The 26,977-nt window shown below is 33.3% G+C and overlaps 3 protein-coding genes across 3 annotated transcripts; 1 reads left to right on the top strand and 2 right to left on the bottom strand.

Annotated features, from left to right (window-relative positions):
* Positions 1-17,114: 17,114 nt before the first annotated feature.
* Positions 17,115-18,829, top strand: LOC109188887 (inorganic phosphate transporter 1-11-like). The gene has a single exon (XM_019339533.1). The coding sequence runs from the start codon at positions 17,137-17,139 to the stop codon at positions 18,751-18,753; it is 1,617 nt and encodes a 538-aa protein (XP_019195078.1). The 5' UTR covers positions 17,115-17,136; the 3' UTR covers positions 18,754-18,829.
* Positions 18,830-20,427: 1,598 nt separating this feature from the next.
* LOC109188777 (SUMO-conjugating enzyme UBC9) lies at positions 20,428-22,397 on the bottom strand. Its single transcript, XM_019339393.1, has 5 exons — positions 22,100-22,397; positions 21,870-21,950; positions 21,287-21,414; positions 20,922-21,026; positions 20,428-20,801 (listed from the first exon to the last, which is right to left on the bottom strand). The coding sequence occupies exons 2-5, from the start codon at positions 21,937-21,939 to the stop codon at positions 20,658-20,660; spliced, it is 447 nt and encodes a 148-aa protein (XP_019194938.1). The 5' UTR covers positions 21,940-21,950; positions 22,100-22,397; the 3' UTR covers positions 20,428-20,657.
* A 512-nt stretch (positions 22,398-22,909) lies between these two features.
* Positions 22,910-25,871, bottom strand: LOC109189241 (probable inactive receptor kinase At4g23740). Its single transcript, XM_019340054.1, has 3 exons — positions 25,496-25,871; positions 23,806-25,068; positions 22,910-23,628 (listed from the first exon to the last, which is right to left on the bottom strand). The coding sequence occupies exons 2-3, from the start codon at positions 25,007-25,009 to the stop codon at positions 22,979-22,981; spliced, it is 1,854 nt and encodes a 617-aa protein (XP_019195599.1). The 5' UTR covers positions 25,010-25,068; positions 25,496-25,871; the 3' UTR covers positions 22,910-22,978.
* Between the last annotated feature and the right edge of the window lie 1,106 nt (positions 25,872-26,977).

The raw sequence follows: 26,977 nt of genomic DNA, 5'->3' as shown, positions 1-26,977 counted from the left end.
ACTACCCTAGCTACAATAAAAACCTTAACAATACATGGTAGCTAGTTTATAAGCCATGTTAGCAACTAATTTGAGGAGAAGTTAAGTGGGCCGGGAAAACTTGCCACTGCGCATAAGAAGCTAGTGGCAAAAATTTACAAGTTTTTGATGGGGCTAAGTAGGAAGCATTTTTCTTTATTGTTTAGAATTAAGGGTTTCATTGCTTTTGATTTCACGAGTTTAGTTAGTGTCATTCACTAATAAATGAACCCTCCAATCCTCCATATATAGGCCATCGAAATCAGATAATTCAAGATTGTGATCAAAAGTAATAATTAACGTGGATTAATGACAAGGAAAACTGCTCTGAAGGATAATTTGGTCAATCAATGTACTCCTCAACAAGTTCAATAGAGTTGTTGAATAGTCCCGTTGGACCAACGGCTCTGTTCAACAGGTTCAATACCGGTTGAGCAGTCTCATTGGACCAACGGGTCTATTGAGCCAGTTGATATGACTATTAAGTAGTATTTGATTATTCGCTTGGCCCCTAAAGTGCATTCATATACAGAATGCCGTGCATTGCTATACAAGATATCGTGGATTTATATACTGAATGTCTTTCATTGATAACTCTCTGGTTTAATTATTAGCTTGACCCAGACCATGCATTTCTATACAGAATGTTGTGCATTCATATACCGAATATCGTGTATCGATAACTTTCCGGTTATGCATTCTAACAGAGCCCCACATCCTAAGATGCACATCCGAATGTCCTATGATGCACCGCACTAAGTGCATTAATACACATCTCACCAACCTACGATGCACAACTCACAACACTAGGTTGCACAACCAACACAACTGAGTGCACGTACTACCCAAATAAAATGTGTATATATACACCAACATACAAATATAAACAATATTATACTAAAAAAAATTAAAAAAAATACTAATCAATTTCCATTGACGAACAACGAAAAAAGAAAAAAGAAAATAAAAAGACACTACTACCCCTATTTAAAATAAGATCAATCCATATCATTTTAAGAAAATTAAATCTATCAAGGCCATCCATATAAAAACAACGAATGAACAAGATTAATTCTCACGTTCTCCCTATATATATATATATATATATATATATATATATATATATATATATATATATTACATATATAAAAATTGGACGAATTAGATAAAAAATTAAAACAAATATGGTGACATTTTTGTAATTATCGTCAAATTCACTTTACAACAACTAAATGTGCATTCATGTGTAACTTTTAAATATCAATGAAGAATCTAAATTTTAAATCTAAATCATAAATGATATATAAACCCTAAATAGTAAAAAGTGAACCCTAAACAAAATAAACCAAAAAGCTCACTCATAAACTCTAAAATTCAAACGCTAAATGCAATGCACTTTCGCATATTGCAAGTGTAATTTTTAATATTAAATGTGCACTTTATTAAAACTAAAGAGGTGTTTGGTTCGCACATGGTGTTTCCCATACAAACCAGATTATATATATATATATATATATATATATATATATATATATATATATATATATATATATGTTTAGGATAAGGTGAAAATGCTACTTCACATGCAAAAATGCAGACTTGAAGGCTACAAACGTGCACTTGAAGGCCAAAAGATTGGCACTCAAAGGCACAAAAATGTGCACTCAAAATAGAAACTAAGTACTGAAATAAAAGTGATGCACTCGAAGAAAAAAAGTATGCATTTGAAGAAGGACAAATGTGCACTCGAAGAAGGACAAATGTGCACTCGGAAACAAAACACAAGCTGACTTATTTGCTCAAAATTACAAAAATGCCACCGCGTGTTTTTAATTAAGATTCTATTTGGGCTGTTGATTTGGATTGAATCTATGACTGTAACTTGTTCGCTTTTTTTTTTCTAATGAAGCTTTTTTATTTTATATATATATATATATATATATATATATATATATATATATATATATATATTTATTTATTTATTTATTTATTTATTTATGTGAGCTAAGGGTGGGGTCAGCATGGGATTGCGTTTTATGAGGAATAGGAAGAGAAGAGAGGACGACTTTGGATTCATGACATTTACTACTCTCCAAACAAATCCATTGTTTTGCTATCACCTATCTTCTTCACATTTACCATCCTCACCAACCTCCATCTCTTTTGCATATATGCATGCATGCATTCGCCAACCCTCAATTAAAGTGGGGTTTAATTTGCTTATTCCCCGTGGAATAACCTAACCAAAAAACAAGTGAATTTCCTAGCACCTACGTAGTATATATGTATTATTATTATTATTGTTGTTGTTGCCACCCATGATATATATGGCCTCTTTCAATCCCTTCCCTAGCTTCCGTCTCTGGCGTCACCGTACGTATACCTCTTCGGCCATTAGCTTTTGTGTAATCATCTTCTTAGCTTCATTAATCCATATTCCATTTACTAATGTTATTATAATTTATCTATTAAAACTGTTATTTTTTAAGTAATTCAAGTTAGAGTGTGGAAATTGTGATTCTAATTTATAATATTATATAGAGCTAATATCTCAAATGGTTCTCTAGCTATTGAGGTAGTACTCCTTTTAATTATCAACTTTTGATTCGACCAAAACACATACCTTAACTTTCATTTTTGACCACAAATAGTCATCCGTTGTGATTCTGGTTGGTTTCTTTTCAAAAAAAAAAAACTAAAAAAAAAAAAAAAAAAAAAACTGGTTGGTTTCATTATTTTTTTTGGAGTGCGCTGATTGGTGTCATTCTGTATAGTAACATTTAATACTTTTAGATTTGACGATATTACCTTTAGATTTAACACTCACTTAATAGAAATCATAACGGAGGACTATTTGTGGTAAAAAATGAAAGTTAAGGTATGCGTTTTGGTCGAATTGAAAGTCAAGGACTAGAATGAGTATTACCCCAATAGTCAGAGGACCATTTGTGGTATTAACTCTATTATATATTTTCTTGATCATGGAGTTTCAACCATGAAATTGGAAAAAGAAATTTGGAGAATTAGAAAATTAAACTTGAAAATTGGAGAACGGGTGAAATGAAAACTCAAATAAATGAAGTATACATGTCATATAATTCTAAGATGATCAATCATCACTGTTTTATACGTTGAATTATGATACCGTACGTAAATAGTTTATGATCTATATGCTACCGAAGTATTACGATATATAGTTGAGAGATAATGAAAATGTCAAGTACAACCGCAAGTTATAAGTGAACTTGAAAGGCTTTAATTAATTAGGTAAAAAAATGTACTGGAATAAAAATTAAAATTATTATATTCTGTTTTAATTGGTGGAGCACAATATTTAGAGTTAAAAGAACATGCCCAAAATTCGTTGACAAGACATATGTGGAATATGGCTACATGTGACTTAGGTTGATCGACTCATATTGGTGCACCTTAAAGAACATTATTTTTTGTTAGAATTATTTTTTAAAATTCTTTTTTTTTTGGAAAGATTTTTTTAAAATTCCTAAATTGTGTAATCTAGGAAGAGTTTATGGTGCTTAATCGATATTAGTACATCTTGTATTGAGTACAACTAAAAAGTGTGGGACGTTGTACCCATTACACCTAGTACAAAGTCCATAACTTTTACACCTATTTTTATTTTTTAGTTGTATCAAATGCAATTTAATCAGCACTTGAGTTTATATTAGATGGTTGGGAGTATAGTTTTAGATTATCTAGATGGAAGTGTAATTAACATGGATGGGTTAATAAAGTTTTGCTGATTTTTATGCCTCCTGCATTTTGCGTTCCAATAAACCTACTTTCAAGATGAATGGCTGAGGAATTTGATGCCTTCACAACAAATTTAATCCTCAAAGATTCCTTCTTAGGAAGTATTCTAGTGTGTGTCATTCCCAAAAGTTACCATATATATATGTAGATGTCAGGAGAGGAAACCATATTTACTGTGATAAATAAAAATGGGAAATGATAATTAAGTATAGGGAATGTGTTTAGGGTTTAGGATTTGTTGATGTTGGATGGAGGCTTGGAGAGAAGTCTAGATAGCACGATGTTATCAAAATATAACATTGACTATTATGCAAATATAAGGAAATATATATAAGCAAATATTAAACGCTTGATCTTGACAATTAGTATCGGAACAAGTTTGATGTTACAATATATGCAAGCCCTCACTACTGTGCTCGATTTGACAGTTGAGGACAATTTTCCTGAGAAAATTGATAAACTTCATTGTTATTACTTCATTTGTCCCATTTTATGTATTTGGATCAGTTAATGAAACTTCATTGAGGTTATTTACAATTTAATTTCTCATAATATTAAATTTATTATTAGTATATACAATTTATATAATTTAAAAAAATTATATTAAAAGTATGGTACTATTAATCACAATAAAATCAAATTTAAAAATAATAAGAAAATACTAAAAAAAAAAAAAGAGTTGATTTGACCATTGAATAATAAACATGATATGTAAAATAAAATATCGAGAATAAAATTTTATGACCAAAACACTGAAATTTTTGAAAAGTTCTTCAAACAATTAATTCATTTAAATGGTTAGAAAATGTCATACCAAATATGAAAAAGATTAATATTTGATGCAGCGTCGATGTATATTTACTATATATTAGCGGTGAAGAAGAAGATGTCACATCATTAAAAAAACAAAGTCAATACTGACAGTGTCATTTTTTGCAAAATATTTAAGACTTATATTTTATTAAAAAATTAACTCTTTTAATTCTAATTATAAAATATATATACTTTCCTAAACGTATTTATTACTTAATTATTATTATCTATCTAATTTCCTAAACATTTTTAATTAGTAGATACATTATTAATTGTTCACAATTAGATACATTATTAATTGTACCCAAACAATTAATCACGCGTACAGCCAAACAATAATTTTATTTAAATGGAAAGAATGATTTTTTTTTTTATTTAAATCTCTTAATTAACATTAAATTAGTATAATTAAGAATTGAACAAATAATCACACATTAATTAAGAGCTTTATTGACAGCTTTCAAAAACAAAAAAGAGCTTTATTGACAAAAAAATTTAGAAAATACTTAGACATAATTTGTTTTTTGTTTGTTTGTTTTTTTTTTGTTTTTGTTTTTGTTTTTGTTTGTTTGTTTTTTTGTTTTTTTGTTTTTTTTTTTTTGTTTTTTTGTGACTAAAATCTAAAAGATCTGTACTCGAACATGTGATCTTTCATTAAAAAATCACATAGTAATCAAATACTCCCTATGCATCTACACAAATTATTTTCTCCTTTACATCTGTTATGAACAAATTGTAAACAAAACAAAAAAAGTAATAATATATTTATTATTAAAAAAATACAACAAAAATATATAATTTAGTCAAAATATTAAATATAGTATGCGTGAAGAGAATGTTTTTAAGATGAAGAGAAATACTCAATTAAATAATATACGTTACATTAAAAAAAAAAAAAGTATTCATAGTATCATCACACTTTTATTACATTTGTGGTTTATTCTAAAATCTAAAGGTGATGTAATAACCAAAATTTAGAAATTTATTAATAAGAGATTTATTAATCACACGTTAATTAGTTAATAATTGAACAATTCTTAATTATACTAATTTAATATTAATTAAGATATTTAAATAAAATTAATGTTTTGCCGTACGTGTAATTAACTGTTTGGGAACAACTAATAATGTATTTAATTAAAATCAAGTAATTAAATATTCAATACAAGAAGGGATATTAGAAAACCAATTAAGATGACCAGCATGAGAACTAGCAGCTCTAGCTAATACGTGAGCAAGCTTATTCATTGATCAATTGATGTATTGAATGAACACTAATTCAAAGTGTCGTTTAAGAGATCGGCAATACTTGAGAACGCAACCTGCATAAGAATGATCTGGTGAGCCATTATTCAGAAACTTGCATACCAACTGACAGTCTGATTTTAGAAGAATGTTATGCCAGCCTTGTTCAAATGAGTCCAAGAAAGAACTTCCTTAACAGCCAAAGCCTCTGCAAAAACAAAAATAAAATAATGTATATGATTGTGAACAATTACTAATGTATCTACTAATTAAAAATGTTTAGGAAATTAGATAGATAATAATTAAGTAATAAATACGTTTAGGAAAGTAGATATATTTTTTTAATTAGAAATAAAAGAGTTTCTTAATAAAATATAAGTCTTAAATATTTTGTAAAAAAAGGCCCATTAAATATTGACTTTGTTTTTTAGTGATGTGACATCTTCTCCTTCATCGCCGTATAACAGCTCTTTTTGACAGAGCTTATTTAGGAGCTTATAACTTATGCTTATTTTGGAATGCTACATTAGGTAGCGTTTCAAAATAAGTTTCTAGCTTCTTAACTTTTTTTTTTCATCTTTGTCCTTATTATTTTAAAGAAATGACATAATGTACCCTTCCCAATTAAAACCCTTTTCTCTTCTCCCAACTTTCACCGCAAATAATAATAATAATAATAATAATAATAATAATAATAATAATAATAATATTATTATTATTATTATTATTATTATTATTATTATTATTATTATGAGATTTACAATAATATTGCTACTTCATTATGAGATGTTAGATTATGATTATGCTAATAGTTTTATTTTAAAATGTTAAATTTTAATATGTAAACAAATTAATTTAAATTTTATAATATCTTTTTTAGTCTTTTTACATTTATCAGCTTATCAAAAAGCTAATTAATCAGACAGTTTTAATCATAACAGCTAGCTTAACAACTCTTCAGTTTTCAGCTCCGAACTTATACCTTTTTAGCTTTCAGCTCCTAGTTTGTAACTTTTCAACTAGATTTACCAAACAGAGCCAACATCTATACATATACGATGCATTTAATATTAATCCTTGATTAATTACTCAATTGATCAATTTCCATAAAAACAAACAAGTAAAGAGTGTGCATTTAATGATTAGAAACTCACACCCACCTCCTTCATTCGTTTCCCACTGCCGACCATTTAAAGTTAGTTTATTTATTTATTTACCGACGTTGGGGCTTTGGTTATTGCGATAAATAAAATACTCCTTCATAAATGTCTTCGATTTATTTATTTATTTTTTTGAGTACCCTCACTTCGATTTATAAGAAGTATGAAAGATTTAAATTTTGAGTTTGATTGGAATCCGTTCTTCAATTGAGTTGTAGTAAACATTTTTTAATTTTAATACTTTTTTTTTTTTTTACTTTCAATTTTTTTAGTGTATAGATTAGATTCTTAAAAATACATTTTGAATTTCTTGTTTGTAGTTGTACTACGAAATATTTTATCGTTTTTTTTTTTTTTTAAAAAAGAGGAAATACTTTATAAAAAAATTTTGTATTTTTAATCTCTAAAATTATATTGTATTTTACATTTTTACCCTTAACTAAGTCAAGTTTATTTGACCTATACTAACATGACAATTTATACTATGGACCATAGTCCTCATTGCTAGGGGCGGATCTAAAGGGGGACAATAGGGGCAATATAATTGCACTTCGTCACCGTACCCCTCCCCGCCCCTTTGTGTGTGTATGTAAGTAGCTTACTTGATTGTTTCTTAAATTTTGGTACCATGTCATGGGACCAATCCCAACCAACAACAATTCCCCTCTTCTTACTCAAGAAATGAAAGATATATGGTAACATTTTTATTACAGTTTAGAACGTCATCTACTTTTTCACTTAGCGGAAATCATTAAAGTGTTCACAGGGCAAGGTATGAACTTGCCAAGTTTGTTTATAGTTTAGTTTTGTTTTATTAAAGATTCTTTCCTCTTCTTACTCAAGAGATGGAAGGTATATGGTAACACTTTTACGACAATTTAAATAGTCATTTGCTTTTTCACTTAACGAAAATTATTAAAGTGTTCACAGTAGAAGGTACGTATGAACTTGCCAAGTTTGTTTATAGCTTAGTTTTGTTTTGTTAAAGATTCTTGCATAAATGTTTGTGTGATTTATATCATATGCAAGCAAAGTAAATAACAATAGAGAAGATAGATTGAGAGAGATATTTGTATTGTACAACTGGTCTCGAAAATCCCAACCCTACTTTTCTTCTTAAATTACGAAGGAGTTTCACTAGAATGATAATATGAATATAAGTGAAGTGTATAGTCCTTCACACAAGTTACAAACTAAGCCAATTGTGCTACTTGCTATCCTTTAAAGTTTGAACCAACTTTCACTACTAAGATACATTTTCAATTCATGATTGCCTAATCTTGTCACTCCAAGACAAGGGCGGATCCAATATGGGAGCAGTGGAAACAGCTTCCCCTCCTCCCCACCCACCCCACCCCACCCCACCCAACCCAACCCATCCCATCCCATTATATATAAGGGGATATATATATATATATATATATATATATATATATATATATATATATATATATATATTGATTTGAACTTTGAGTGAAAAGTCTAATGTCTTATTTTGACCTTTACAAATTAATCTAGCACATTAAGAATTACAGTATATCATAATTTTGGAGTTCTAAAGTTCTTAACATATACAAATTTAACATCATCAAAATCTATAGAACAAAGAATAATTGAATATTATCCTAGCCACATGTTGGCTTAACATAACAAATGACAAATTATCACCCTTCCACAGTTAATGTATGCAATTAGTGTCAATTTACTAAAAGGAAAAAATAAAAAAGAAAGACACTTAAGCTTCAATAGATACTATCTATGGTCATAATTGAGAAGCTATAGTATATTTACTAAGTGGAACAATTATTTGCTTTTCTAGAGAAATGGAAAACTGAAAATTGTAAAATAAATTATATGTTTACTTGTATATTTTACCAATTTGAAAAATAGAGAATAAACAACTAAAAAGTTAAAAAAAAAATCAAAAAAATTGAAAAAATAAAATAAGAAAATTTGAAGAATTAAAATATAGGTAATCACGTAGGTTAAAAGTTTCATTTTAACTTTTTAAAATTGGAAAGAATTGTCAACTGCAAATTTCTTATAAGCAACCTTACCAATTAAGTCGGTTTTAAAAACAAAAAACATTCCTTAACTTTGTAAAATTAATAATGCTATTAATTATGTTTCATTGTCACTTCAAAAAATGAAAATGTAAAATGGATCATCCCAAAATTAGGGACTGCCCCATTTGTAGCAAATGAAAACTGTCTCTTCGTTCGGAACACAAAATAAAGGAGGATTGGATGAGTATAGCTAAGCTAAGCTAGGCAAAGGTATAGGTATGTGTAGGGTAGTATGTAGGTAGGTTGGAGAGAACATAAATGCGAATGTGCAGTGGGACAAAATTTGAAAACAAAGAGAAGTTAATAACAATATAGTAAAGATGGATGCATTGGGTCCTCCAAACTTTATTCATGTCACAACTGAAAACATCATTACATACATAGCAGGGCCACCAATATAATTATGAGAGTAAAATGTTTATATGTATAGGGATGAATTCTGGTGCGGATATGTTCCCAGGTGAAAAATGGGTTTGATATGAGTCGTTGATCGAATCTAGATCAATGGTTCAAATCAATTTTTTTTTTAAATGCGTCTCATTAAATGCATCCATTTTCTTCATGTTTAATTTACTTCAAAAGATAACTACTCCACTATTTGTTATTATATATATTACTAATTTTTTTTTTGAATTATATCATTTTGAACTTGGGAACCAAAACTGAAAAAATTCTATGTACTGTTTAATGAAAAAAATTGTAAAAATGGTGCACCTTAAGAAGAAAAACAACGCACGTTAAGAAGGAAAACAATGCACCTTAAGAAGGAGAACCACACACCTAAAACTTTAAATCGGCGTACCTTAAGAAGGAAAACAACGTAACACACCTTAAGAAGGAAAATCACGCATCTAAAGCTTTATGTCGAGGCACCTTAATTTCAACAAGTGACGCACCTGTGTGTGTGCGCGCGTGCGTGCGTGTGCGTGTGTGGATCAAATGAGAACAAATCTTTAGGAGAAAATCAAGAACCAATCTCAGTCTTACATTTGAAAAAATTAGATGCATCATATCATATTTGAAAAAATGCAATGGCATTTTCATAATTATTATCAATTTTACTATGCAAACTTAAACACTAAAATTTGCAATTCTTAAAATTTTCCAAGTTTACACATTTAGTTGTTATAAAATGCACATTTAGTGTTGGACACCGGCCGGGTTGGCTGAGTTCAACCCTTACTCGATTCGAGACGTGGCGTTGTGGGTTACCATGGAGAGATGTGGTTAAATGGTTAATGTCCACCTACTTATCACCAATTGGTTTTAAGTAGGATATGATAATCGAATAGCCAAAGAACTATGTGGTTAAGCGTGTTTGACTTACACCAGTATAGGATGGGTGACCCACTGCGAAGTAAGCATAGTGCAGCTCTGAGATCCAACAATTGGTATTAGAGTCCAGGTCACGAGTTGTGGCGTTGTGGCTTACGATGGAGGGATGTGTTTAAATGGTTAATGTCCACCAACTTATCACCAATTGGTTTTAAGTCGGATATGAAAATTAGATAGTCAAAGAACTCTCTGGTAGCCCCAGATGGGATGTGGGCGTAGGTCGGGCTGCCCCTACTTGATTTGAGACGTGGCGATGTGGCTTACCATGAAGGGATGTGGTTAACTGGTTAATGTCCACCTACTTATCACTTAGTTTTAAGTAGGATATGACAATCGGATAATCCTCACTAGGAAGTAATCATAGTATATCGCTGAGATCTATCAGTTAGTATTAACATATTGCACATTTAATATTAAAAGATTGCACTTGTAAAATGTGAAAATGCATTGCACTAAAAGTTTGAATTTTATAGTTTATAACTGAGTTTTTTTATTTTATTTTATTCGGTTTAGGGGTTCACTTTTACTGCTTAGGATTTAGTATTTACAGTTTAGATTTAAAATTTAGCTTCTTTTTTTTTTTTTATTATTGATTTTTAAAATTTATCCAAGTTTGCATATTTAAGTATTCAAGTTTGCAAAGTGAAATTGACGATAATTATAAAAATGTCACTACATTTTTTTTTTTAAAATGATATGATCCGTCCGATTTTTATCGATGTAAAGCTGAAATTAGTTTTTAATTTTCTTCTAAGATGTTTTCTAATAGGATCATAATAAGCATGTGTGTGTGTGTGTTTATGACATACATTTTTATCAGGATCAAGTACTGGTCAATCTTAATTGCACAACTTGTCATTAATGTGATTTGAAGCATTTACCACTATATCAAAAATTATAACTAATAGTAAAGATATTTGCATAACAACTAATATCAGGTTTTGATATCAAGATGATGAACTTATTCCACTTGATAGTTGTGATACGTAAAGATATCATATACGGAGTATTTAATAATATAATCTTGTAATATATGTTTTACAAGTAATTTAAATGAAAATAATACAATTTTACTAATTACAAAGTCCAATCATGGCACTAGGACGTTAAATTATTTAAGCTAACTAATTAAAATTAAAGTATTTGATAAATTTAATTATAAAATTAGTTGATAAATGTAAAAATATATAAAATGATAAATTAAAATATTAGGATAAATTAAAATTTTAAAATTTTGATTAATGAATGGTAAATGGTGTCCATATTTATAGGTGATATTTCACATTTAATCTTTCTTTTTCATAACACTCCTTATTTGTACTAGTATTATTGAAGCATGACCATTTTTATCTTCTATCAACAAAATCATTAAAGTGTCGTTAAATACAATAGCATTTCGATCTTTTCTATAAAAAGTGGGTTGACCTGCTGTATTTTTATTTTTATTTTATTTTATTTAAAAAAATCATAATTGAAGACCTAAATGTGCTGGTGTTTTACGAAATTTAAATGATTTGTTGATATGATGGAGAGCCAAAAAATAGTCATGCTAGAATAATACTAAGATCAAAGATGATATATTGAAAAAAAAAAAAGATTAAAAGTTGATTGTCACCAATAAATTTATGACAAAAAAATAAAATAAATTCTTTTTAAAAATTAATAAAGATTTAAAAAAAAAAAAAAAAAACAAGAAGAAGAATATTTTGAAAAACTATTTGAGATAGCATTTGAAAACAAATTATTATTTTAAACTTTTTTATGTTTTAAGCTTATAGCTTATTTGTTGTTTTAAATAAATTATAAGCTCTAAAATACGTTTTACTAAACAAAGTCAAAATGTGTGTATTAATTCAAGAAGATCTCCATTTTTATAAAGGAATGGATAACTAAAGAATGGAAAATAAAAACTGCAATTTTTCTAATTGTACATTTAAAAATGAAAAATATAGAATTGAAGTAAATTAGTAAATGCAATATAATCATAACTTTATATATATGCATGAATGAATGCATACATACATACATACACATCTTATCGGAAATCACACTCCATAAATTATATACAATTCTTTATTACTCACAAAATTATTTATAAAAAAAAAACAGAAAAATACTAGACAAAAATATTATTTAGACCAAATATATTTACCAAAAAATTTTTCCCAATAATTTGATATATCATATCTCACAGTCGCTTTATATAAATTAATTATCTGCCCATAAATTGATTAATCTGACTACGAATTAATGGCGTAAAGTTGCTTTGAATTATAAAAATTTTGATGGACATTTCCCAAAAAAAAAAAAAAAAAAATTGATGTACATATATATTTGTGCGAACACATACATGCATGTATATGTATTTAAAATTTCAACCACCCAGGACAATTGACATCTAATATGTATAAATACTACATTATATTGAATTGGAGCTGAAATTTCGGGAACCTTTGGGGATAGTGATGTCCAATAGGGCAATAAGGATCCGACAGTAGCCGCAATGGCCTATCCACTTTAATGCACTTTAGATTTCTATGTCCCACTCTTTATTGCATGTCCATCTCCTTCCTTTGCTTATTTCTTCTTCTTCTTCCTCCTTTGCTTATTTCTTTATTTATTAACGGGGTGTCTGGTAAATGACTATTAGTCGATCACTGTTAGTTGATAAATTGATCGAGTTAATGAATTTGACTAATTGATAATATTAACTGATTATGAAAAGATATTTAGTAAATTAGTTGTTAGGTGTTAGTTGATTACATACAAAATGATTTTTTTTCAAAAATTTATTGAAAAAATTACTTTTAGCAACTTTTTTAATTTTAATATTTTGAAACAATAAGTTGTTATAAAAAGCTAATTAATCAAACATTCATATTGATTATTTAACTCAGTCAAACAATTAATAATGGTCAAATAAACTAAAATTGACTGATAGGCTAACTATTTTACCAAACAAGACCTAAATCTTTTGTGACATTTGTTACGTACTCTTTCTTATACGTTTAATTTCTTAATTTCCAATTAATTAATTAATTAATCTTATTAATCCAAATTGATCATAGAACTAGAGAAATAAAGCGATCCAAGTAACAATAGTAAAATACATAGTGAACTTATATTTTTAATTTACTTCCAACTTCTACTCCCTTTCACAAATTTTTTATATAGATACTTTTTGTGGGACTCACATAATAAAAATAAGCTATCATTATTTGTCGCATCACGAAATAAAAGTGAGGAAGTAGAATTTTAAAGTACATATAATATATAACTCATGGTACAAAAAACACAATATTTAATTTAAATAACGAGAAACAAGGTATAATAGTGTGCACCTTTTTTCTTCTGAATGAAATAGGATTACTAGCTAGATTGACAATGGTGAGTTACAAGCTTGCAAAGGATTAGAATGTGAATTGAGTTGTTTGATTCAGAACTAGATGATCATTTCCATTCAATTCCATCCCTTTTATAGGCCAATGGCATGGTAAAATGCCATCACTTACATATATATATAATTGAAAAGAGAAAAAGAAAGCTAAGGGAGTTCATCACGAGACATGCATGCATAAATGTAAGCACAAATGTATATATGCATCATACATGCACCTATGTAGCTTGTAAGTAATATAAACATGTGTGTGTAAATGACGTAGTTAATGAGGGAGGATGAAATTGTGCAAACATATATATATATATATATAGAGAGAGAGAGAGGGAAAGGGATCAGATGGGGGTGGGCTTTCCGTGCGGTTGTGCGGGTAGATGCACGTTAAACATTAATCTGACGCATTTAAAGTACAAAACACACGCACATTAAGCACACAAACAAAACACCTTAAGAACACAACCCCACCCACGTTAAGCACAAGCCTCACGCATGTTAAGCACAAACCTCACGCACTTTAAGCACAAAACTCAGGCATCTTTTAAGTTTCATCAACTACTCACATTAAGCACAAACTCATGCACGTTAAGCACAAGACTCACGCATTTAAAGTTTCAACAACAACTTATATTAAGTACACACTCATATACATTAAGCACAAAATTCACGCACATTAATCACCGCACAACCGCATGAGAAACACTATATATATATATATATATATATATACACCACAATGGAGCAATAATGTACTGTTGGATTCCTCTAACTTAGCTTGACCCAGAAAATGTCATATATATATATATATATATATATATATATATATATATATATATAGCAAGACATACAGATAGATCCCAACCTGTCCACCAAATTAACACAGCTATTAGTCTATAGAATTCATAAGAAATCTTCATTATCTATATTCATGTTGATACCTTCTTCGCAATTGCTGGCTTCAATTCTCCAAGTGGTCAACAACGCTCTTATTTTGGGCAGCAAGTGGGCAGAAGCGACAATCACCAGTCAGCAATTTGGTACTCCTTCGACTGTCCTCTTTTCTCCGGCTTTCCGGCTGTCCTCTCCTCCGGCGAAGAAATGGGGAAGAAAGAAAAGATGCAAAAAGACTAAAATACCTTCACTATTTTAACAATTAAAATTTTTGGGTGAATTTTAGTCAATAATTTGGCCAGAGTGATCATAAAAATTGAATAGTTAAGATACTAACACTGGTGCAAAAATCAGTCCAGACGCCCGCCTAGGCGCTCCTAGATCGTGGTGATTTCCCCCTAGGCGTCCGTCTAGCGCCTAGCTAACTCGATCGACTTGGCCACCTAGCATCTAACTTAGCCGAGTTAACTCGTCCATTTCGGTCAAGTTAACCCGATCAGTTCGGCCTTGCTAATTTTTTTTCTATATATATATATATATATACTCGTCTATTTGACTATTTTTAATTTTTAATATTGTTTTAATGTTATGACTTATGAATTATCATTATTTCATTTATTTAGATTGTTATTTGATTAAATGTTGAAAACAACCTCATTAAAATTATCAAACTGCAAGTCTGATCTGCCACTGTTTTTTTGGTGTTCGCTTAGCGTCGCCTAGATTCTGCCTAGGCACTACCCGAGCGCCCGACTAGCGCGTACTGCAACCATGGGTACTAAATTAATAGTTTTGAAAATCATGAATTGCAATTAACAAGACTCCAATAATTACCTGACCAAAATTACAATTTACTCTATATAGTGCTATCAAAAAAGGTCAACATATATCATATTAGTTGACTAGTGACTGGCCGAGTGGCCGACGGGAAACAAGTTTCAGGTTATGCTTTTGCAAACCCAACTTGCATAATACTCCGTAGTAGACTAGAGGATTAACAGACCTGCCCACTAACAATTTTTCAAAATGTGAAATTCAAAAATAAATATTTAAAAAAATAAAAAATAAAATAAAAAAGTTGCTCCATATCATGTACTAATAATATTTGTTGGTTTTACAACCCCTAACCGATTGTCAGCTGGCTAACACAACTGTTTGGACAAAGAAAATAAGTCAAATAACTACAAAGACTAGTAACAAGAATGCATAAAATAAAATAAAATAAAAATAAAAAATAAAAAAATAAAAAAATAAAAAACATACACACAAAAACGGAAAGCAAAATCAAAATTCTGCATAGATTGCCTTAAGCTTTTTTAGATTCGGACGCTTTGCATGCTTTTTCAGTTGGTATTTATACATGAATGTTCAGCCTAAAATAGGAAACAAAATCCTTAGCAAATCTAGACCGGGAATTAGCAATCGTTATATCGTAAACCAGGGCGCACAAAGCATTGTACGCCTTGGCCAAAAATAACGTCGTTTTTATAAGTTATGAGTTTATGTGTACTCTACTATACAATTCTGTACATTCAAAACAGAGATTTTTTTTTTTTGAAGTTAACAGCAGAAATAGGAAACGACGTCGTTTTGGCCAGGGCGCACATGCATTGTGCGCCCTGGTGCACGATATAATTTGTCGAGAATTAGGGATGAAAATAAGTTGGGTCGAGCCGAGCTTTAGGAAATTAGACCTAGGCCTTGTATAGAAATTTAAGGCAAGAGTCTAGGCTTGGGTCTGTATGTAAGCTTTTTTTAGGCCCAGGTCTAAACCTACAATTGGCCTGGCCTGAAACCTATTTAATATGTAGGTCATTAATATATATTTTTTGTTAAATGTACCTAATATTTGATGTGTCTCAGCAAAAAATAGTGGCCGAGAAAGGTCAGGCCTTGTCATACAAGTCTGGACCTATTTAGCTAAATATGCTTTAAAAAAATAGACTTAAGCCTGACCTTTTTACTAAATAGGTCAAATCATAGACCCAATGAAAGGGTCTGACCTATTTTCATCTATCCCTACTTGACAAGGAGGGTAATTTATTACTAAACTATACTTTAAACCCGACCCAACATTTTCTATACATATTTATTAAGGAGAATACCTTACAGGATATTAGGATGGTAATACAATATAAATTAAATTAATAAATTGATATCCACTATTTCTAAGTGTCTTATTGTGTCTTTGATTCGGCATATACCTTAGCATATTCAAAATTGTAAATACATAGATTTCTTGTTCCAAGCAAAACTGTACTCTAGTTTAGATCGTCATTTTGTTGCCATTGAACTTCATTCAGACTGAAGAAGCCGCCAATACTACGTACTTTTACTATAAATATCATAAGAAACATCAAACAACATCATTAAATTATACTCCGATCCATAACAAGAAACATTAATCAGGAGCTACCTAAGGTTAATTACGCCGGAAACAATGTCTTCCGACGGTCTAGCAGTGCTAAGTGCACTGGATACGGCACGAACACAATGGTACCATGTGACCGCCATTGTGATCGCCGGAATGGGTTTCTTCACCGACGCTTATGATCTCTTCTGCATCTCCACCGTCTCCAAGCTCTTGGGGCGGTTGTATTACTATGATCCGTCCAAGGACGGCCCCGGCAAGCTGCCTCCGGGGATTAATAATCTTGTGATTGGGGTGGCGCTGGTGGGCACACTTTCCGGCCAGCTGGTGTTTGGGTGGCTGGGGGATAAGCTCGGCCGGAAAAAAGTGTATGGGATTACCTTAATCCTTATGGTGTTTTGCGCTCTTTGTTCCGGCATGTCTTTCGGGTTTAGTCCTAAATCCGTGATGGGCACGCTCTGCTTCTTCCGGTTCTGGCTCGGGTTCGGGATCGGCGGCGATTACCCGCTCTCCGCCACCATTATGTCGGAGTACGCTAATAAGAAGACGAGAGGCGCGTTTATCGCGGCGGTTTTCGCCATGCAAGGGGTGGGGATCGTCTTTGCCGGGCTAGTTTCTATGATCATATCGAAGCTGTTTTTGAATTCGTATAAAGGGCCTAGGTTTGACGATGACGCGATTCTTTCCACGGAGCCGGAGGCCGATTACGTGTGGCGAATTGTTCTGATGATGGGTGCGCTTCCGGCGATGTTAACGTATTATTGGCGGATGAAGATGCCGGAGACCGGCCGGTACACGGCGCTTATCGAAGGGAATGCCAAGCAGGCGGCGGTTGATATGGGGAAAGTTCTGGATATCGAAATCCAAGCTGAGCAGGATAAGCTGTCGCAATTTAAAGCCGCAAATGAGTATAAATTATTCTCCGACGAATTCTTCCGCCGCCACGGCCGCCACTTGATCGGAACGATGAGCACGTGGTTCTTGCTCGACGTCGCATTCTACTCGCAAAATCTCACTCAAAAGGACATTTTCCCGACCATGCATCTCACGCACAAGCCCAAAGAAGTGAGCGCTCTGAGAGAAATGTTCGAGACGTCACGCGCCATGTTCGCCGTCGCCCTGCTCGGGACCTTCCCCGGCTACTGGTTCACCGTTTTCTTCATCGAGAAAATCGGGAGATTCAGAATCCAACTGGTCGGATTCTTCCTGATGTCGGTGTTCATGGCGATCATCGGAGTCAAATACGATTACCTCAAGAACGAGGATCACAAACTGATGTTCGCCACTCTCTACGGCCTAACGTTCTTCTTCGCGAACTTCGGTCCGAACAGCACCACCTTTGTGCTGCCGGCGGAGCTCTTTCCGACCAGAATTAGATCCACCTGCCACGCGCTGAGCGCCGCCGCGGGAAAGGCGGGCGCGATCGTGAGCGCGTTTGGGGTGCAGTATTACACGCTGGATGGAAACGTGAAGAAAATCAAGAAGGCTATGTATCTCTTGGCCTTCACCAATATGCTAGGGTTTTTCTGTACGTTCTTGGTGACGGAGACGAAAGGGAGATCTCTAGAGGAAATCTCCGGCGAGGATGGCGGAAAGGACCGTGAAGTCGAGACTCAGATGGCCGCCAATAGGGCGCCGGAGGCGCAGCCGCCGTCGTCTAACTACCCAGAAGCTGCCTGGGATTGATGTACCAAATCCACCAGCAGTGGATGCATGCATGCAGCACTTGATCTTAGCCGTTGCTTAATGTATTAAAAAAAAAAAAAAAAACCTATACTCTTTACAGGGCGTTTGGTTGGAAAGAATGAATTAGGACAAAGAAATTGTAATTTGGTGGGGAAAGAATAAGGTGGAGTAAAGTAAGAATTCAAATTACATGGTTTGATAGGAAGGGAGAAGTGGTATAAAAACTAAAATGTCCTTGTGTAGTAACAATACTAATAAAAGGGTAAAAAAGTCATTTTCTTCCTTTATCCCTTTCCTTTCCCGGTGAATTGCAATTCATATGGGGGAGGTCCAACCAAACACTGTAATTCGGGTGGCCAAAAAATTATGTTATAATTAAATTGCAACTACATCCAACAAAACAGCTTAATTTGTATAACTTTTTAATTCATCCATCAATTTTGTTGTTGTAACCTAGTTATAAACGTAAGCGAATCAAACACTGTTCACTCCTGATTAAAACATTCTTCTTTCCAAAAGGTTAACCCAAACCCTAAGAGACCGACAGAACATCTGGGATGATGTAAATAATAATAATTCAACTGAACATGAACCACCTTTGCTTACTGCGCACAAGGAGCCCCTGCTAATGAGATTTGATCTGATCATTCTTTTCAAACTTCACCTCTATGACTAATTGAGTTGCCCATGCGGCCTGATTAAAACATTCTTGATTTTCTAGAATAAAGTCCGAGTCTTGATGCATTATTTCTCCATCAATTTTCTTGTTGCAGCCTAGTTATAAACGCCATTGGAGTAGTGCATGCAAATTTGTGCGGATGCTTCCCAACCTCCAAGATTGGCAGCATATCGAATACCAACTCAATTAAAATATATTAGGAAGTTAATATCAAGTCATCAAAAGCTACACCTTAGCTGTTTGAATTTTAATTTTAAATACCGCAATAAGCATCAGAGTTGCTTTGTTTTGTTTTGTTTTTGTTTTCATTTTTTTTTTCCGACCCATTAATCTTATAGTTGTATTAGAAATCCACGTATGAATTAACCTAAGATATTAAGTTCATGAGAATTTGCTTTCAGATGTTCTTTTCGTAATCTAGCAATTTGAGACAGTTGGTAAGTGAACAGTTAATGCAACTACAAGGTGGTCAGAGTCAAACTCTACGAAGGCAACTCGAGCTGAGGTGGGTTTATTTTTCTTGCCACATATACTAATAGAAGGCTTCTTTATGAGTCATGCTCTCTTGGGCCTATGAGAGGACTAAAAAGACAGTACACAGCAGAAAGAAAGATGAGCTTAACAGAACTTGACCAAATGCTATCAACCAGGTTTTGTTCAAGAAATCATGGTGGTTATTATCACAGTTAGAAGTTAGAACTCTTCCTACCAAAACTGTCCTGGCAGATCGAGGAATGTCTCGCTGTGAGGGAGTTTGGGAAGAAAGGACTTTATGCATGTCTGGTTCTGGTTGGGAACGTGTAAGGAGATCGATGAGAGTGTTATTTCAGAAGACTTCAAGAGCGGGCTGAATCAACTAGCGAGAAACAGGCAATTTGTTCTATGGTAGGCTGGACAATTCATAAAGCAATTGGAAGGGTTGCTAGTTTTACTATTTCGAGAAAAGAAATGAGCTTGTAACTGAAACCGACAATATATATGTAATATAAGTAAAGTTAGCGCAAACATATGGGGGAGAAGGCAACTCCATGGTTTCTTTCACAAATCACATCACAGATACAAACAATTAAGAGCAGCGTCGATATATTTCCTCTCTCCCAACACAAACTCCCCCCCTGCCCCCTCGGAACACAAAAGAACAGACTGACTATTCAAACACAAAACGCAAGAATCAAGCTACAGAAAGCATAGGGTATAGCATTCCCTTGAACATACCAAAGCAAGCTTAGCCCATGGCATACTTCTGTGTCCAGCTCCTTGCAGTACTCTCGTATTTGTTCCTATCCGTCTTGTACATGTGTGCAATCTCTGGCACCAATGGATCATCGGGATTTGGGTCCGTTAACAGGGAACAGATTGACAGCAACACCTAAATTCAGAAACAAACATTTTTAGCCAATACTAAAAGAAATGACACGATAAACAGAGCCAATGGAACTGGAAGTCTTCAAGTCTAGCCAATATATCCAGATCACACGAGATTACAAACCTTTGAAATCGTCAGCGCAGGGCTCCACTGCTCCTTCAAAATGTCAAGGCATATGCTTCCATTGCTGTTTATGTTTGGATGGAAAACTTTTGTCCTGAAAGCCACCTGCCAATTTATTGTGCTAAATATGTGAGAAACGACAATGTCATTATTGGGGAGAAAGCACATAAGTACTCATGAAACTTGTGTTCTTCTGAAGCATGACAAGTATCATTTCTAATCCAATATATTAAGTAATCTCGATATCAACATTGACAGTTCAAATCGGAACAGGACCTAGCTGGAAAAATAAGATCTGAACGAAACAATTAAAAAAAAAAAAAAAAAGATAATTGTATAGCATGAGTTCAGAAATCACAACACACCTTGGGTGGCTTAAATGGGTAATCTGGTGGAAAATGGATAGTAACAAGGAAAACTCCACCAGAATAAGGACTGTCTGGAGGGCCCATGATTGTGGCTTGCCAGTGAAACATGTCCTCAGCAACAGGCCCTTCAAAAAAGAGATTATTATTAAGGGAAAAAACACACCAATCATTATACCATGGACCGTGTTCATTTTTATTATATTGAATGTTTATTTTTAATACATTAAGTGTTCATCTTTCCAAAGTTCAGTACTAAAGGTTCATTATTTAGTATACTATCTAAAGATATAATAAATCTTTGGTACATTAATAATAAATCTTTAGTATATTAAAAACCAACATTTTTCCTTGGTCCAAAACCATGGTACATAGTATAATTTGCCCAAACCACAAAAAGATATAAAGCTGTAAACTTTGCAGCATCCCCCATAAACATGATTAAAAAATACTGAATTTCCTAAACGAATCAAGCAACAATAATGATACTACTAACAACAATACTTCAAAACACAAATTAAATTTTTATTTATTTTCGGAAGATTTCAATTGGAGGGGTTGAAACTTGAAATTGAAATCATACCGGCGCTGCAAGAAGTAGGAGGATCCTTCTGAAGATCCTTAAGCTCCTTCAAGATCCGTTTTGAAGCCATGCCCACACGCCCTGCGTTTCAATCATTCCAATCCCCAGTCAGATAGATCCACACCTCAATCATTCCTTTCCATAACACTTATCATTTCCATTTTATTTTTATTTTTTCTTCACATTAAAAAAAGCACAGAATGCACGAAAGAGGAAGCAGAAAACCCGACCTGAGATGAAATCGGATTCGGATCCTCCCCGGCCGGCGATGTGACGCTTTGAAATGCAGGGGAGATTTTTATTTTTTATTTTTTGATGAAAAGAAAGCGCACGCAATCACAGCAGAGAACAGAAGGAAGAACGATTCTCGGTGGGAACAAATTTATACCCGAGGCTACCGCAATTATATTTTATTATATATAATATAATATAATATAATATAATAAATAATACTCCGTAATTAATTAATTAATTAATAATCCTTATAGTATTATTACGGTGTATTATTATTGTCCTTCCTTTACGTTTGCGGACCCCCGTGATCCGGACGGAACATTTCTATTTTCCACCGAAAGAGCATTTCCTAATTCCTATTTCTGTTTTTTTTTCCCTCTTTTTTTATTGGGTATAAAATGCTACAAAAAGGAAATAACATTAATAAAATGATGTGAAAATCATGTGTTCATATTTACAATTTATTGATGAATCATAAGTTTTAAACATACAATTATATTGTATATATGATGATTTGACGTAATAAATATTATTTTAAGATTTTAGTGTAACGTGTCACTTCTATATGAATCTGTATTTATTATTAATTGATTTTATTAATGTTATTGATAAGTTAAAATAATTGAACCGGTGCTGAGACTCGGTTCAAGTGTCCAGACTCAGGATCGACCATAAAGAGTTCCGCCTTAATTAGGAGGAAAAAGTCAAAAGACATAAGGGTGGCTTGATAGTTATAGATCGACCAACTGAGCTGTCCATGCGGGTGATATCCCATTGTGTTGAAAAAAAAAAAAAAAAAAAAAAAAGATGAGCTGAAGGATCTTAAATTTGTGGAAAATAAAATTACAAGTTTATACACAGTATGAAACATAAACTCAATGTGGATATGAAGACCCTATTTCAAGTATGGGAGGAGTGTGAAGAGTTGGAGTTGAGCTTTCTGTCTGATTTCCAGAATTCATCTTTCTAATGCCCTCCACCATCTTCACTACTTCTGCCATTCTCGGCCGCTGATCCGGCAATCTGGCTACGCAGTTCATCCCGATTTGCAGCATCTCCACCATCTCTTCCTCGATGTTGGGAGACCGCAAAAGCACGATATCAAACACTTCCGCAGTCCACTCCTCGCGAACCACAGAGTGCACCCATCTTACTATGTGCACAAACTCGTCCCCCCCTGTGGCATGCATCGGGGATTTTCCCGTTAGGAGTTCGAGCAGCAAGACCCCAAAGCTGTAGACGTCGGATGCCTGGGTGGCTTTCCTCGTGTCTGTAACCTCGGGGGGACAGTACCCTGCAGTTTGAGCGAGAGGGGCAGACATGGGAGCTATTAGCGTTGCCAGGCCGAGATCAGAGACACAACCGTAGTGTTGGGAGTTGAGGAATATGTTCGATGATTTGATATTCCCATGAACAAGCCTCCCCCCGCTTTGTCTGTGGATGTAGGCAATGCCTCTTGCTGCACCGACCGCAATTTGCACACGTGTTTCCCAATCTAAAGGAGACCGCCTCTCACGCCTGATATCTGCAGTGTAAAAACGTAATCACATTTTAAGTGAACGCTAGAGATCGATAAGAATCAGTAGCAATTTCTATGTTGCATACATACATACGATCATAATTTGTGATACCAAGTCGATTGAAAAAGTTTCTGTGAAAAAAAAAAAAAAAAAAAAAAAAAAAAACGATGAATTTAACATACCATGCAGCATTGCTGATACACTACCCTGGCTGTAATAATCGTACACCATGAGCTTTTCATCCTTGGAGTAGAAGTACGCCCGCAAAGGAGCCACATTCTCGTGCCTAATGTTACCGACAACCTCCAAATGTTGCTCGAATTCTTTTCTCCCGACACTCACTTCCTTCAATCTCTTCACCACAACCGTGGTTGCATCCTCCAAAGCTGCCTTATACACAACCCCAGATGCCCCTTTCCCTAGGATCTCTGCAGAAGCTCTCAACAAATCTTCGAGATCAAAGGCAAGATGACAGCCTTCAAAGAATACCATGTTACCACCTCCATCCGTACTGCCAAAAGCTGCCTTCCCGAGAGAACCACTTTTTCTAAGCGAGTTTGGTGAGGCCAAACTTTTATCTTCTTTCTTTGAATAGCAAAGAATGAACGGGACCGCGATTACAAGAAACCCCAAAGCACAACCTCCAATCACAATTCCCAGCATTGCAGATTGACTAAGCTTTCTGGACTTATGTTTTGGTGAAGCACTGGGAGAAATAAAAATAGGAACTGGAGAAAGATGATTACCAGAAAAAGCTGAACCATGGAATCTACGAAGAGACTGAGGCACAATTCCGGTGAGGTTATTGTTGGATAGATCTAGTACCCGCAGGCTGAGATTGAGATCGGGAATACTACCTGACAGCGAGTTGTTTGCAAGACTCAAAGTCGTCAGCTGAGTCAAGTTTGAAAGCGAGGAAGGTATACTCCCGTTAAATTTATTGTTTGACAAATTTAAGGAGGAGAGGTTTTTCCATGCAGAAAAATCAAACGGCAGAGGACCACGAAAGTCATTGTATTGCAAATCGAGAGCTGTCAAATGATGAAGCTTTGAAAAATCAGAAGGAAAAAGACCACTAAGATTATTGGTTCTCAAATCCAATACCTGAAGCTCTAATAACCGGCTTAGGGTGTTGGAAGGAATCGATCCAGCGAACCCAAATCCAGGCAGTCTAACTGCTGTAACTCTAGACTTATGATGATTACAAGTGACACCAACCCAGCCAGTGCAAGCCGAGGTCTGATACTCCCAATTCAGCCGCCTCGAATGGTGTATATTATTGATGAAATCAAGAAGGGCGTGTTTATCTTCTGTGGGTTCACCTACTGCTAACCAGAAAACACCTCCACAGAACAAAATCGACAAGAATGCCAAGCCGGAGCCCATTCTTTCCTTCTCTGAGTTAATGCTAAATCACCTCAATTAACACTAACAGCCCCCTTCATCTATACATGAATTTCAAGAAACCAATAATCAGAGACTTCATTCCTCATAAATAGCTTCTATATAAACTAATGGCGTTTCTTGACTATGAACATTCATTTAACAAAGCCAGCAAATTAAACAATACGTGTATGTACACGAAACGTTTTGGTCAACCAAGGAAAGTAAAGGTTAGGTTTCAATGCATACAAATCATACAAATAAGCCAAAACCCAAAAGATTCTTCCTCCTCCCTTTACTGACTATCTGTCCTATAACCCTTTATCTGATTTCCTTCCCTTTTTTGTTTTTCTTTCTTTATCTGTTTGTTTGGACTTCTTAAACCAAATTAAAGAAAAGATCGAAAGCTTATATCAATCAATAATGAGCCAAATACTGCTCGGTTAGGAAAAACATCAAATACTTAGAGAGCAGAAAGATGAAACTCACCTGAAAATGAATTACCAGACAGCACTAAACCCAAGAAAATCCTTAATCTCCGGTGAAAATGTGAATAAATGAAAACCCACCAATAATCAGCTCCAAGAATCACAACTGAGCTGCAGAAAGCAGTGGCAGCTCTGAAAATGAAGAATCTTGCTCTGCTACTATCAGCTATCATGTACAAGTGGAAACGACAGATTGAAAGATAGCTCAGGGAAAAAGACAGAGAGACATCAATGGCGTTTGGTTAGTGTGGAAGCGAAAATGGTGGAAAATGCATGTGGCCGCAGTTCAGAACTGCTACGGAGAAAAAAAATGGAATTCGGTATGCCACCATTAGCGTTGAAACTTGAGAACACCATGAATTAATATATATGAAATTGTTGACAAATAAATCTCCTTTTTATTTTTCTTTAAAATAATCTACTTCTAAAATGGAGTCATGTCAAACGTATAAACTTCGGCCATACACTCGGGTCCAATAAAATATTAAGAATAATGTAAATCAGAGTTACTCAATAGCTCAGCAAATATAGTCAAATATTTTAAAATAACTGTTCACTTTAGACATAATTTACACATTGTTACAATTGAAATTGAAATATAAATATAATCAAATATCATACAAATAATCTGTTCACTTTAGACATAATTCACACTGTCAGAACTGAAAATCAAATCTTATTTCTTCTTTCAAATAATGCTGAACAAAAAAAACTAAGCCTATGCAAGCCAACAGGATAAACTTCGTGATGAGCAGATGAGGTAATCAATAAATTAATAAATTATTTAATTAATTGTGACGTTACTGTATTAGGTTAAATAATACAGATTATATTTGGTACGGAGTATTTAATTAAATAAATAAATAACGCATGGAATAAATTTTGGTTTCAAAGTCCAAATCACGAAGAAGACGACCTGGAAAACTTAGAAATTAGAATTTGACAATTGGATTGGGCGGCAGTGGGTCCAGGCTGCGCCAACCTTTCCGGCATCTTTTTAGCGGCCGCGAAAAAGAAGAAAACTAAATTTTACAAATAAAAATAATAATAATTTTAATACCTAATTTACTAATTACGTATACCTTCCTCTTAAAAAAAAAACAAAAAGAAATTGAAATATTTTAATCCAATCAAGTAATTTTTTTTATCTTTTTTTTTTTTTGTTTGTTTGCATACTGTATTCCAAATTAATTTGATTCTTATTTGAGAGGAGTGTGACTCAAAAACAAATTGACACACCAATATTAGTAGCATAATGTACATGAATATTTGTGAGTTTCACTGGCAACATATAATTCATCTTAAATGCAAATTTTCATCATAAATATGATTTTTTTTTTATTACAAAGGAAGAGGAACACCCATATATACTATTTATGCCTTCACCAAGGCTCGAACCTAAGACATCCCACATAATGGGCCAACCGGATACCAGTGGACTACAAGTCAATTGGTTAAATTATAAATATGATTTAACCAATTA

The sequence above is a fragment of the Ipomoea nil genome, unplaced genomic scaffold, assembly GCF_001879475.1.
Source record: "Ipomoea nil cultivar Tokyo-kokei standard unplaced genomic scaffold, Asagao_1.1 scaffold1509, whole genome shotgun sequence".
NCBI lineage: Eukaryota > Viridiplantae > Streptophyta > Magnoliopsida > Solanales > Convolvulaceae > Ipomoea > Ipomoea nil.
Note: the sequence above shows the minus strand (reverse complement) of the source record. Positions and strands in the feature narration are given on the sequence as shown.

Bases quoted from the DNA above. Each gene is read 5' to 3' on its own strand.
- LOC109188887 (XM_019339533.1), top strand. From the start codon at position 17,137: ATGTCTTCCGACGGTCTAGCAGTGCTAAGTGCACTGGATACGGCACGA.
- LOC109189241 (XM_019340054.1), bottom strand. From the start codon at position 25,009: ATGGGCTCCGGCTTGGCATTCTTGTCGATTTTGTTCTGTGGAGGTGTT. The intron at 23,629-23,805 runs GTATGTTAAATT...TTTACACTGCAG, and splicing joins TGTATCAGCAATGCTGCATG to ATATCAGGCGTGAGAGGCGG.
- LOC109188777 (XM_019339393.1), bottom strand. From the start codon at position 21,939: ATGGCTTCAAAACGGATCTTGAAGGAGCTTAAGGATCTTCAGAAGGAT. The intron at 21,415-21,869 runs GTATGATTTCAA...TCTTTTTTGAAG, and splicing joins TCCTACTTCTTGCAGCGCCG to GGCCTGTTGCTGAGGACATG. The intron at 20,802-20,921 runs GTTTGTAATCTC...TTCTGAATTTAG, and splicing joins CTGCGCTGACGATTTCAAAG to GTGTTGCTGTCAATCTGTTC.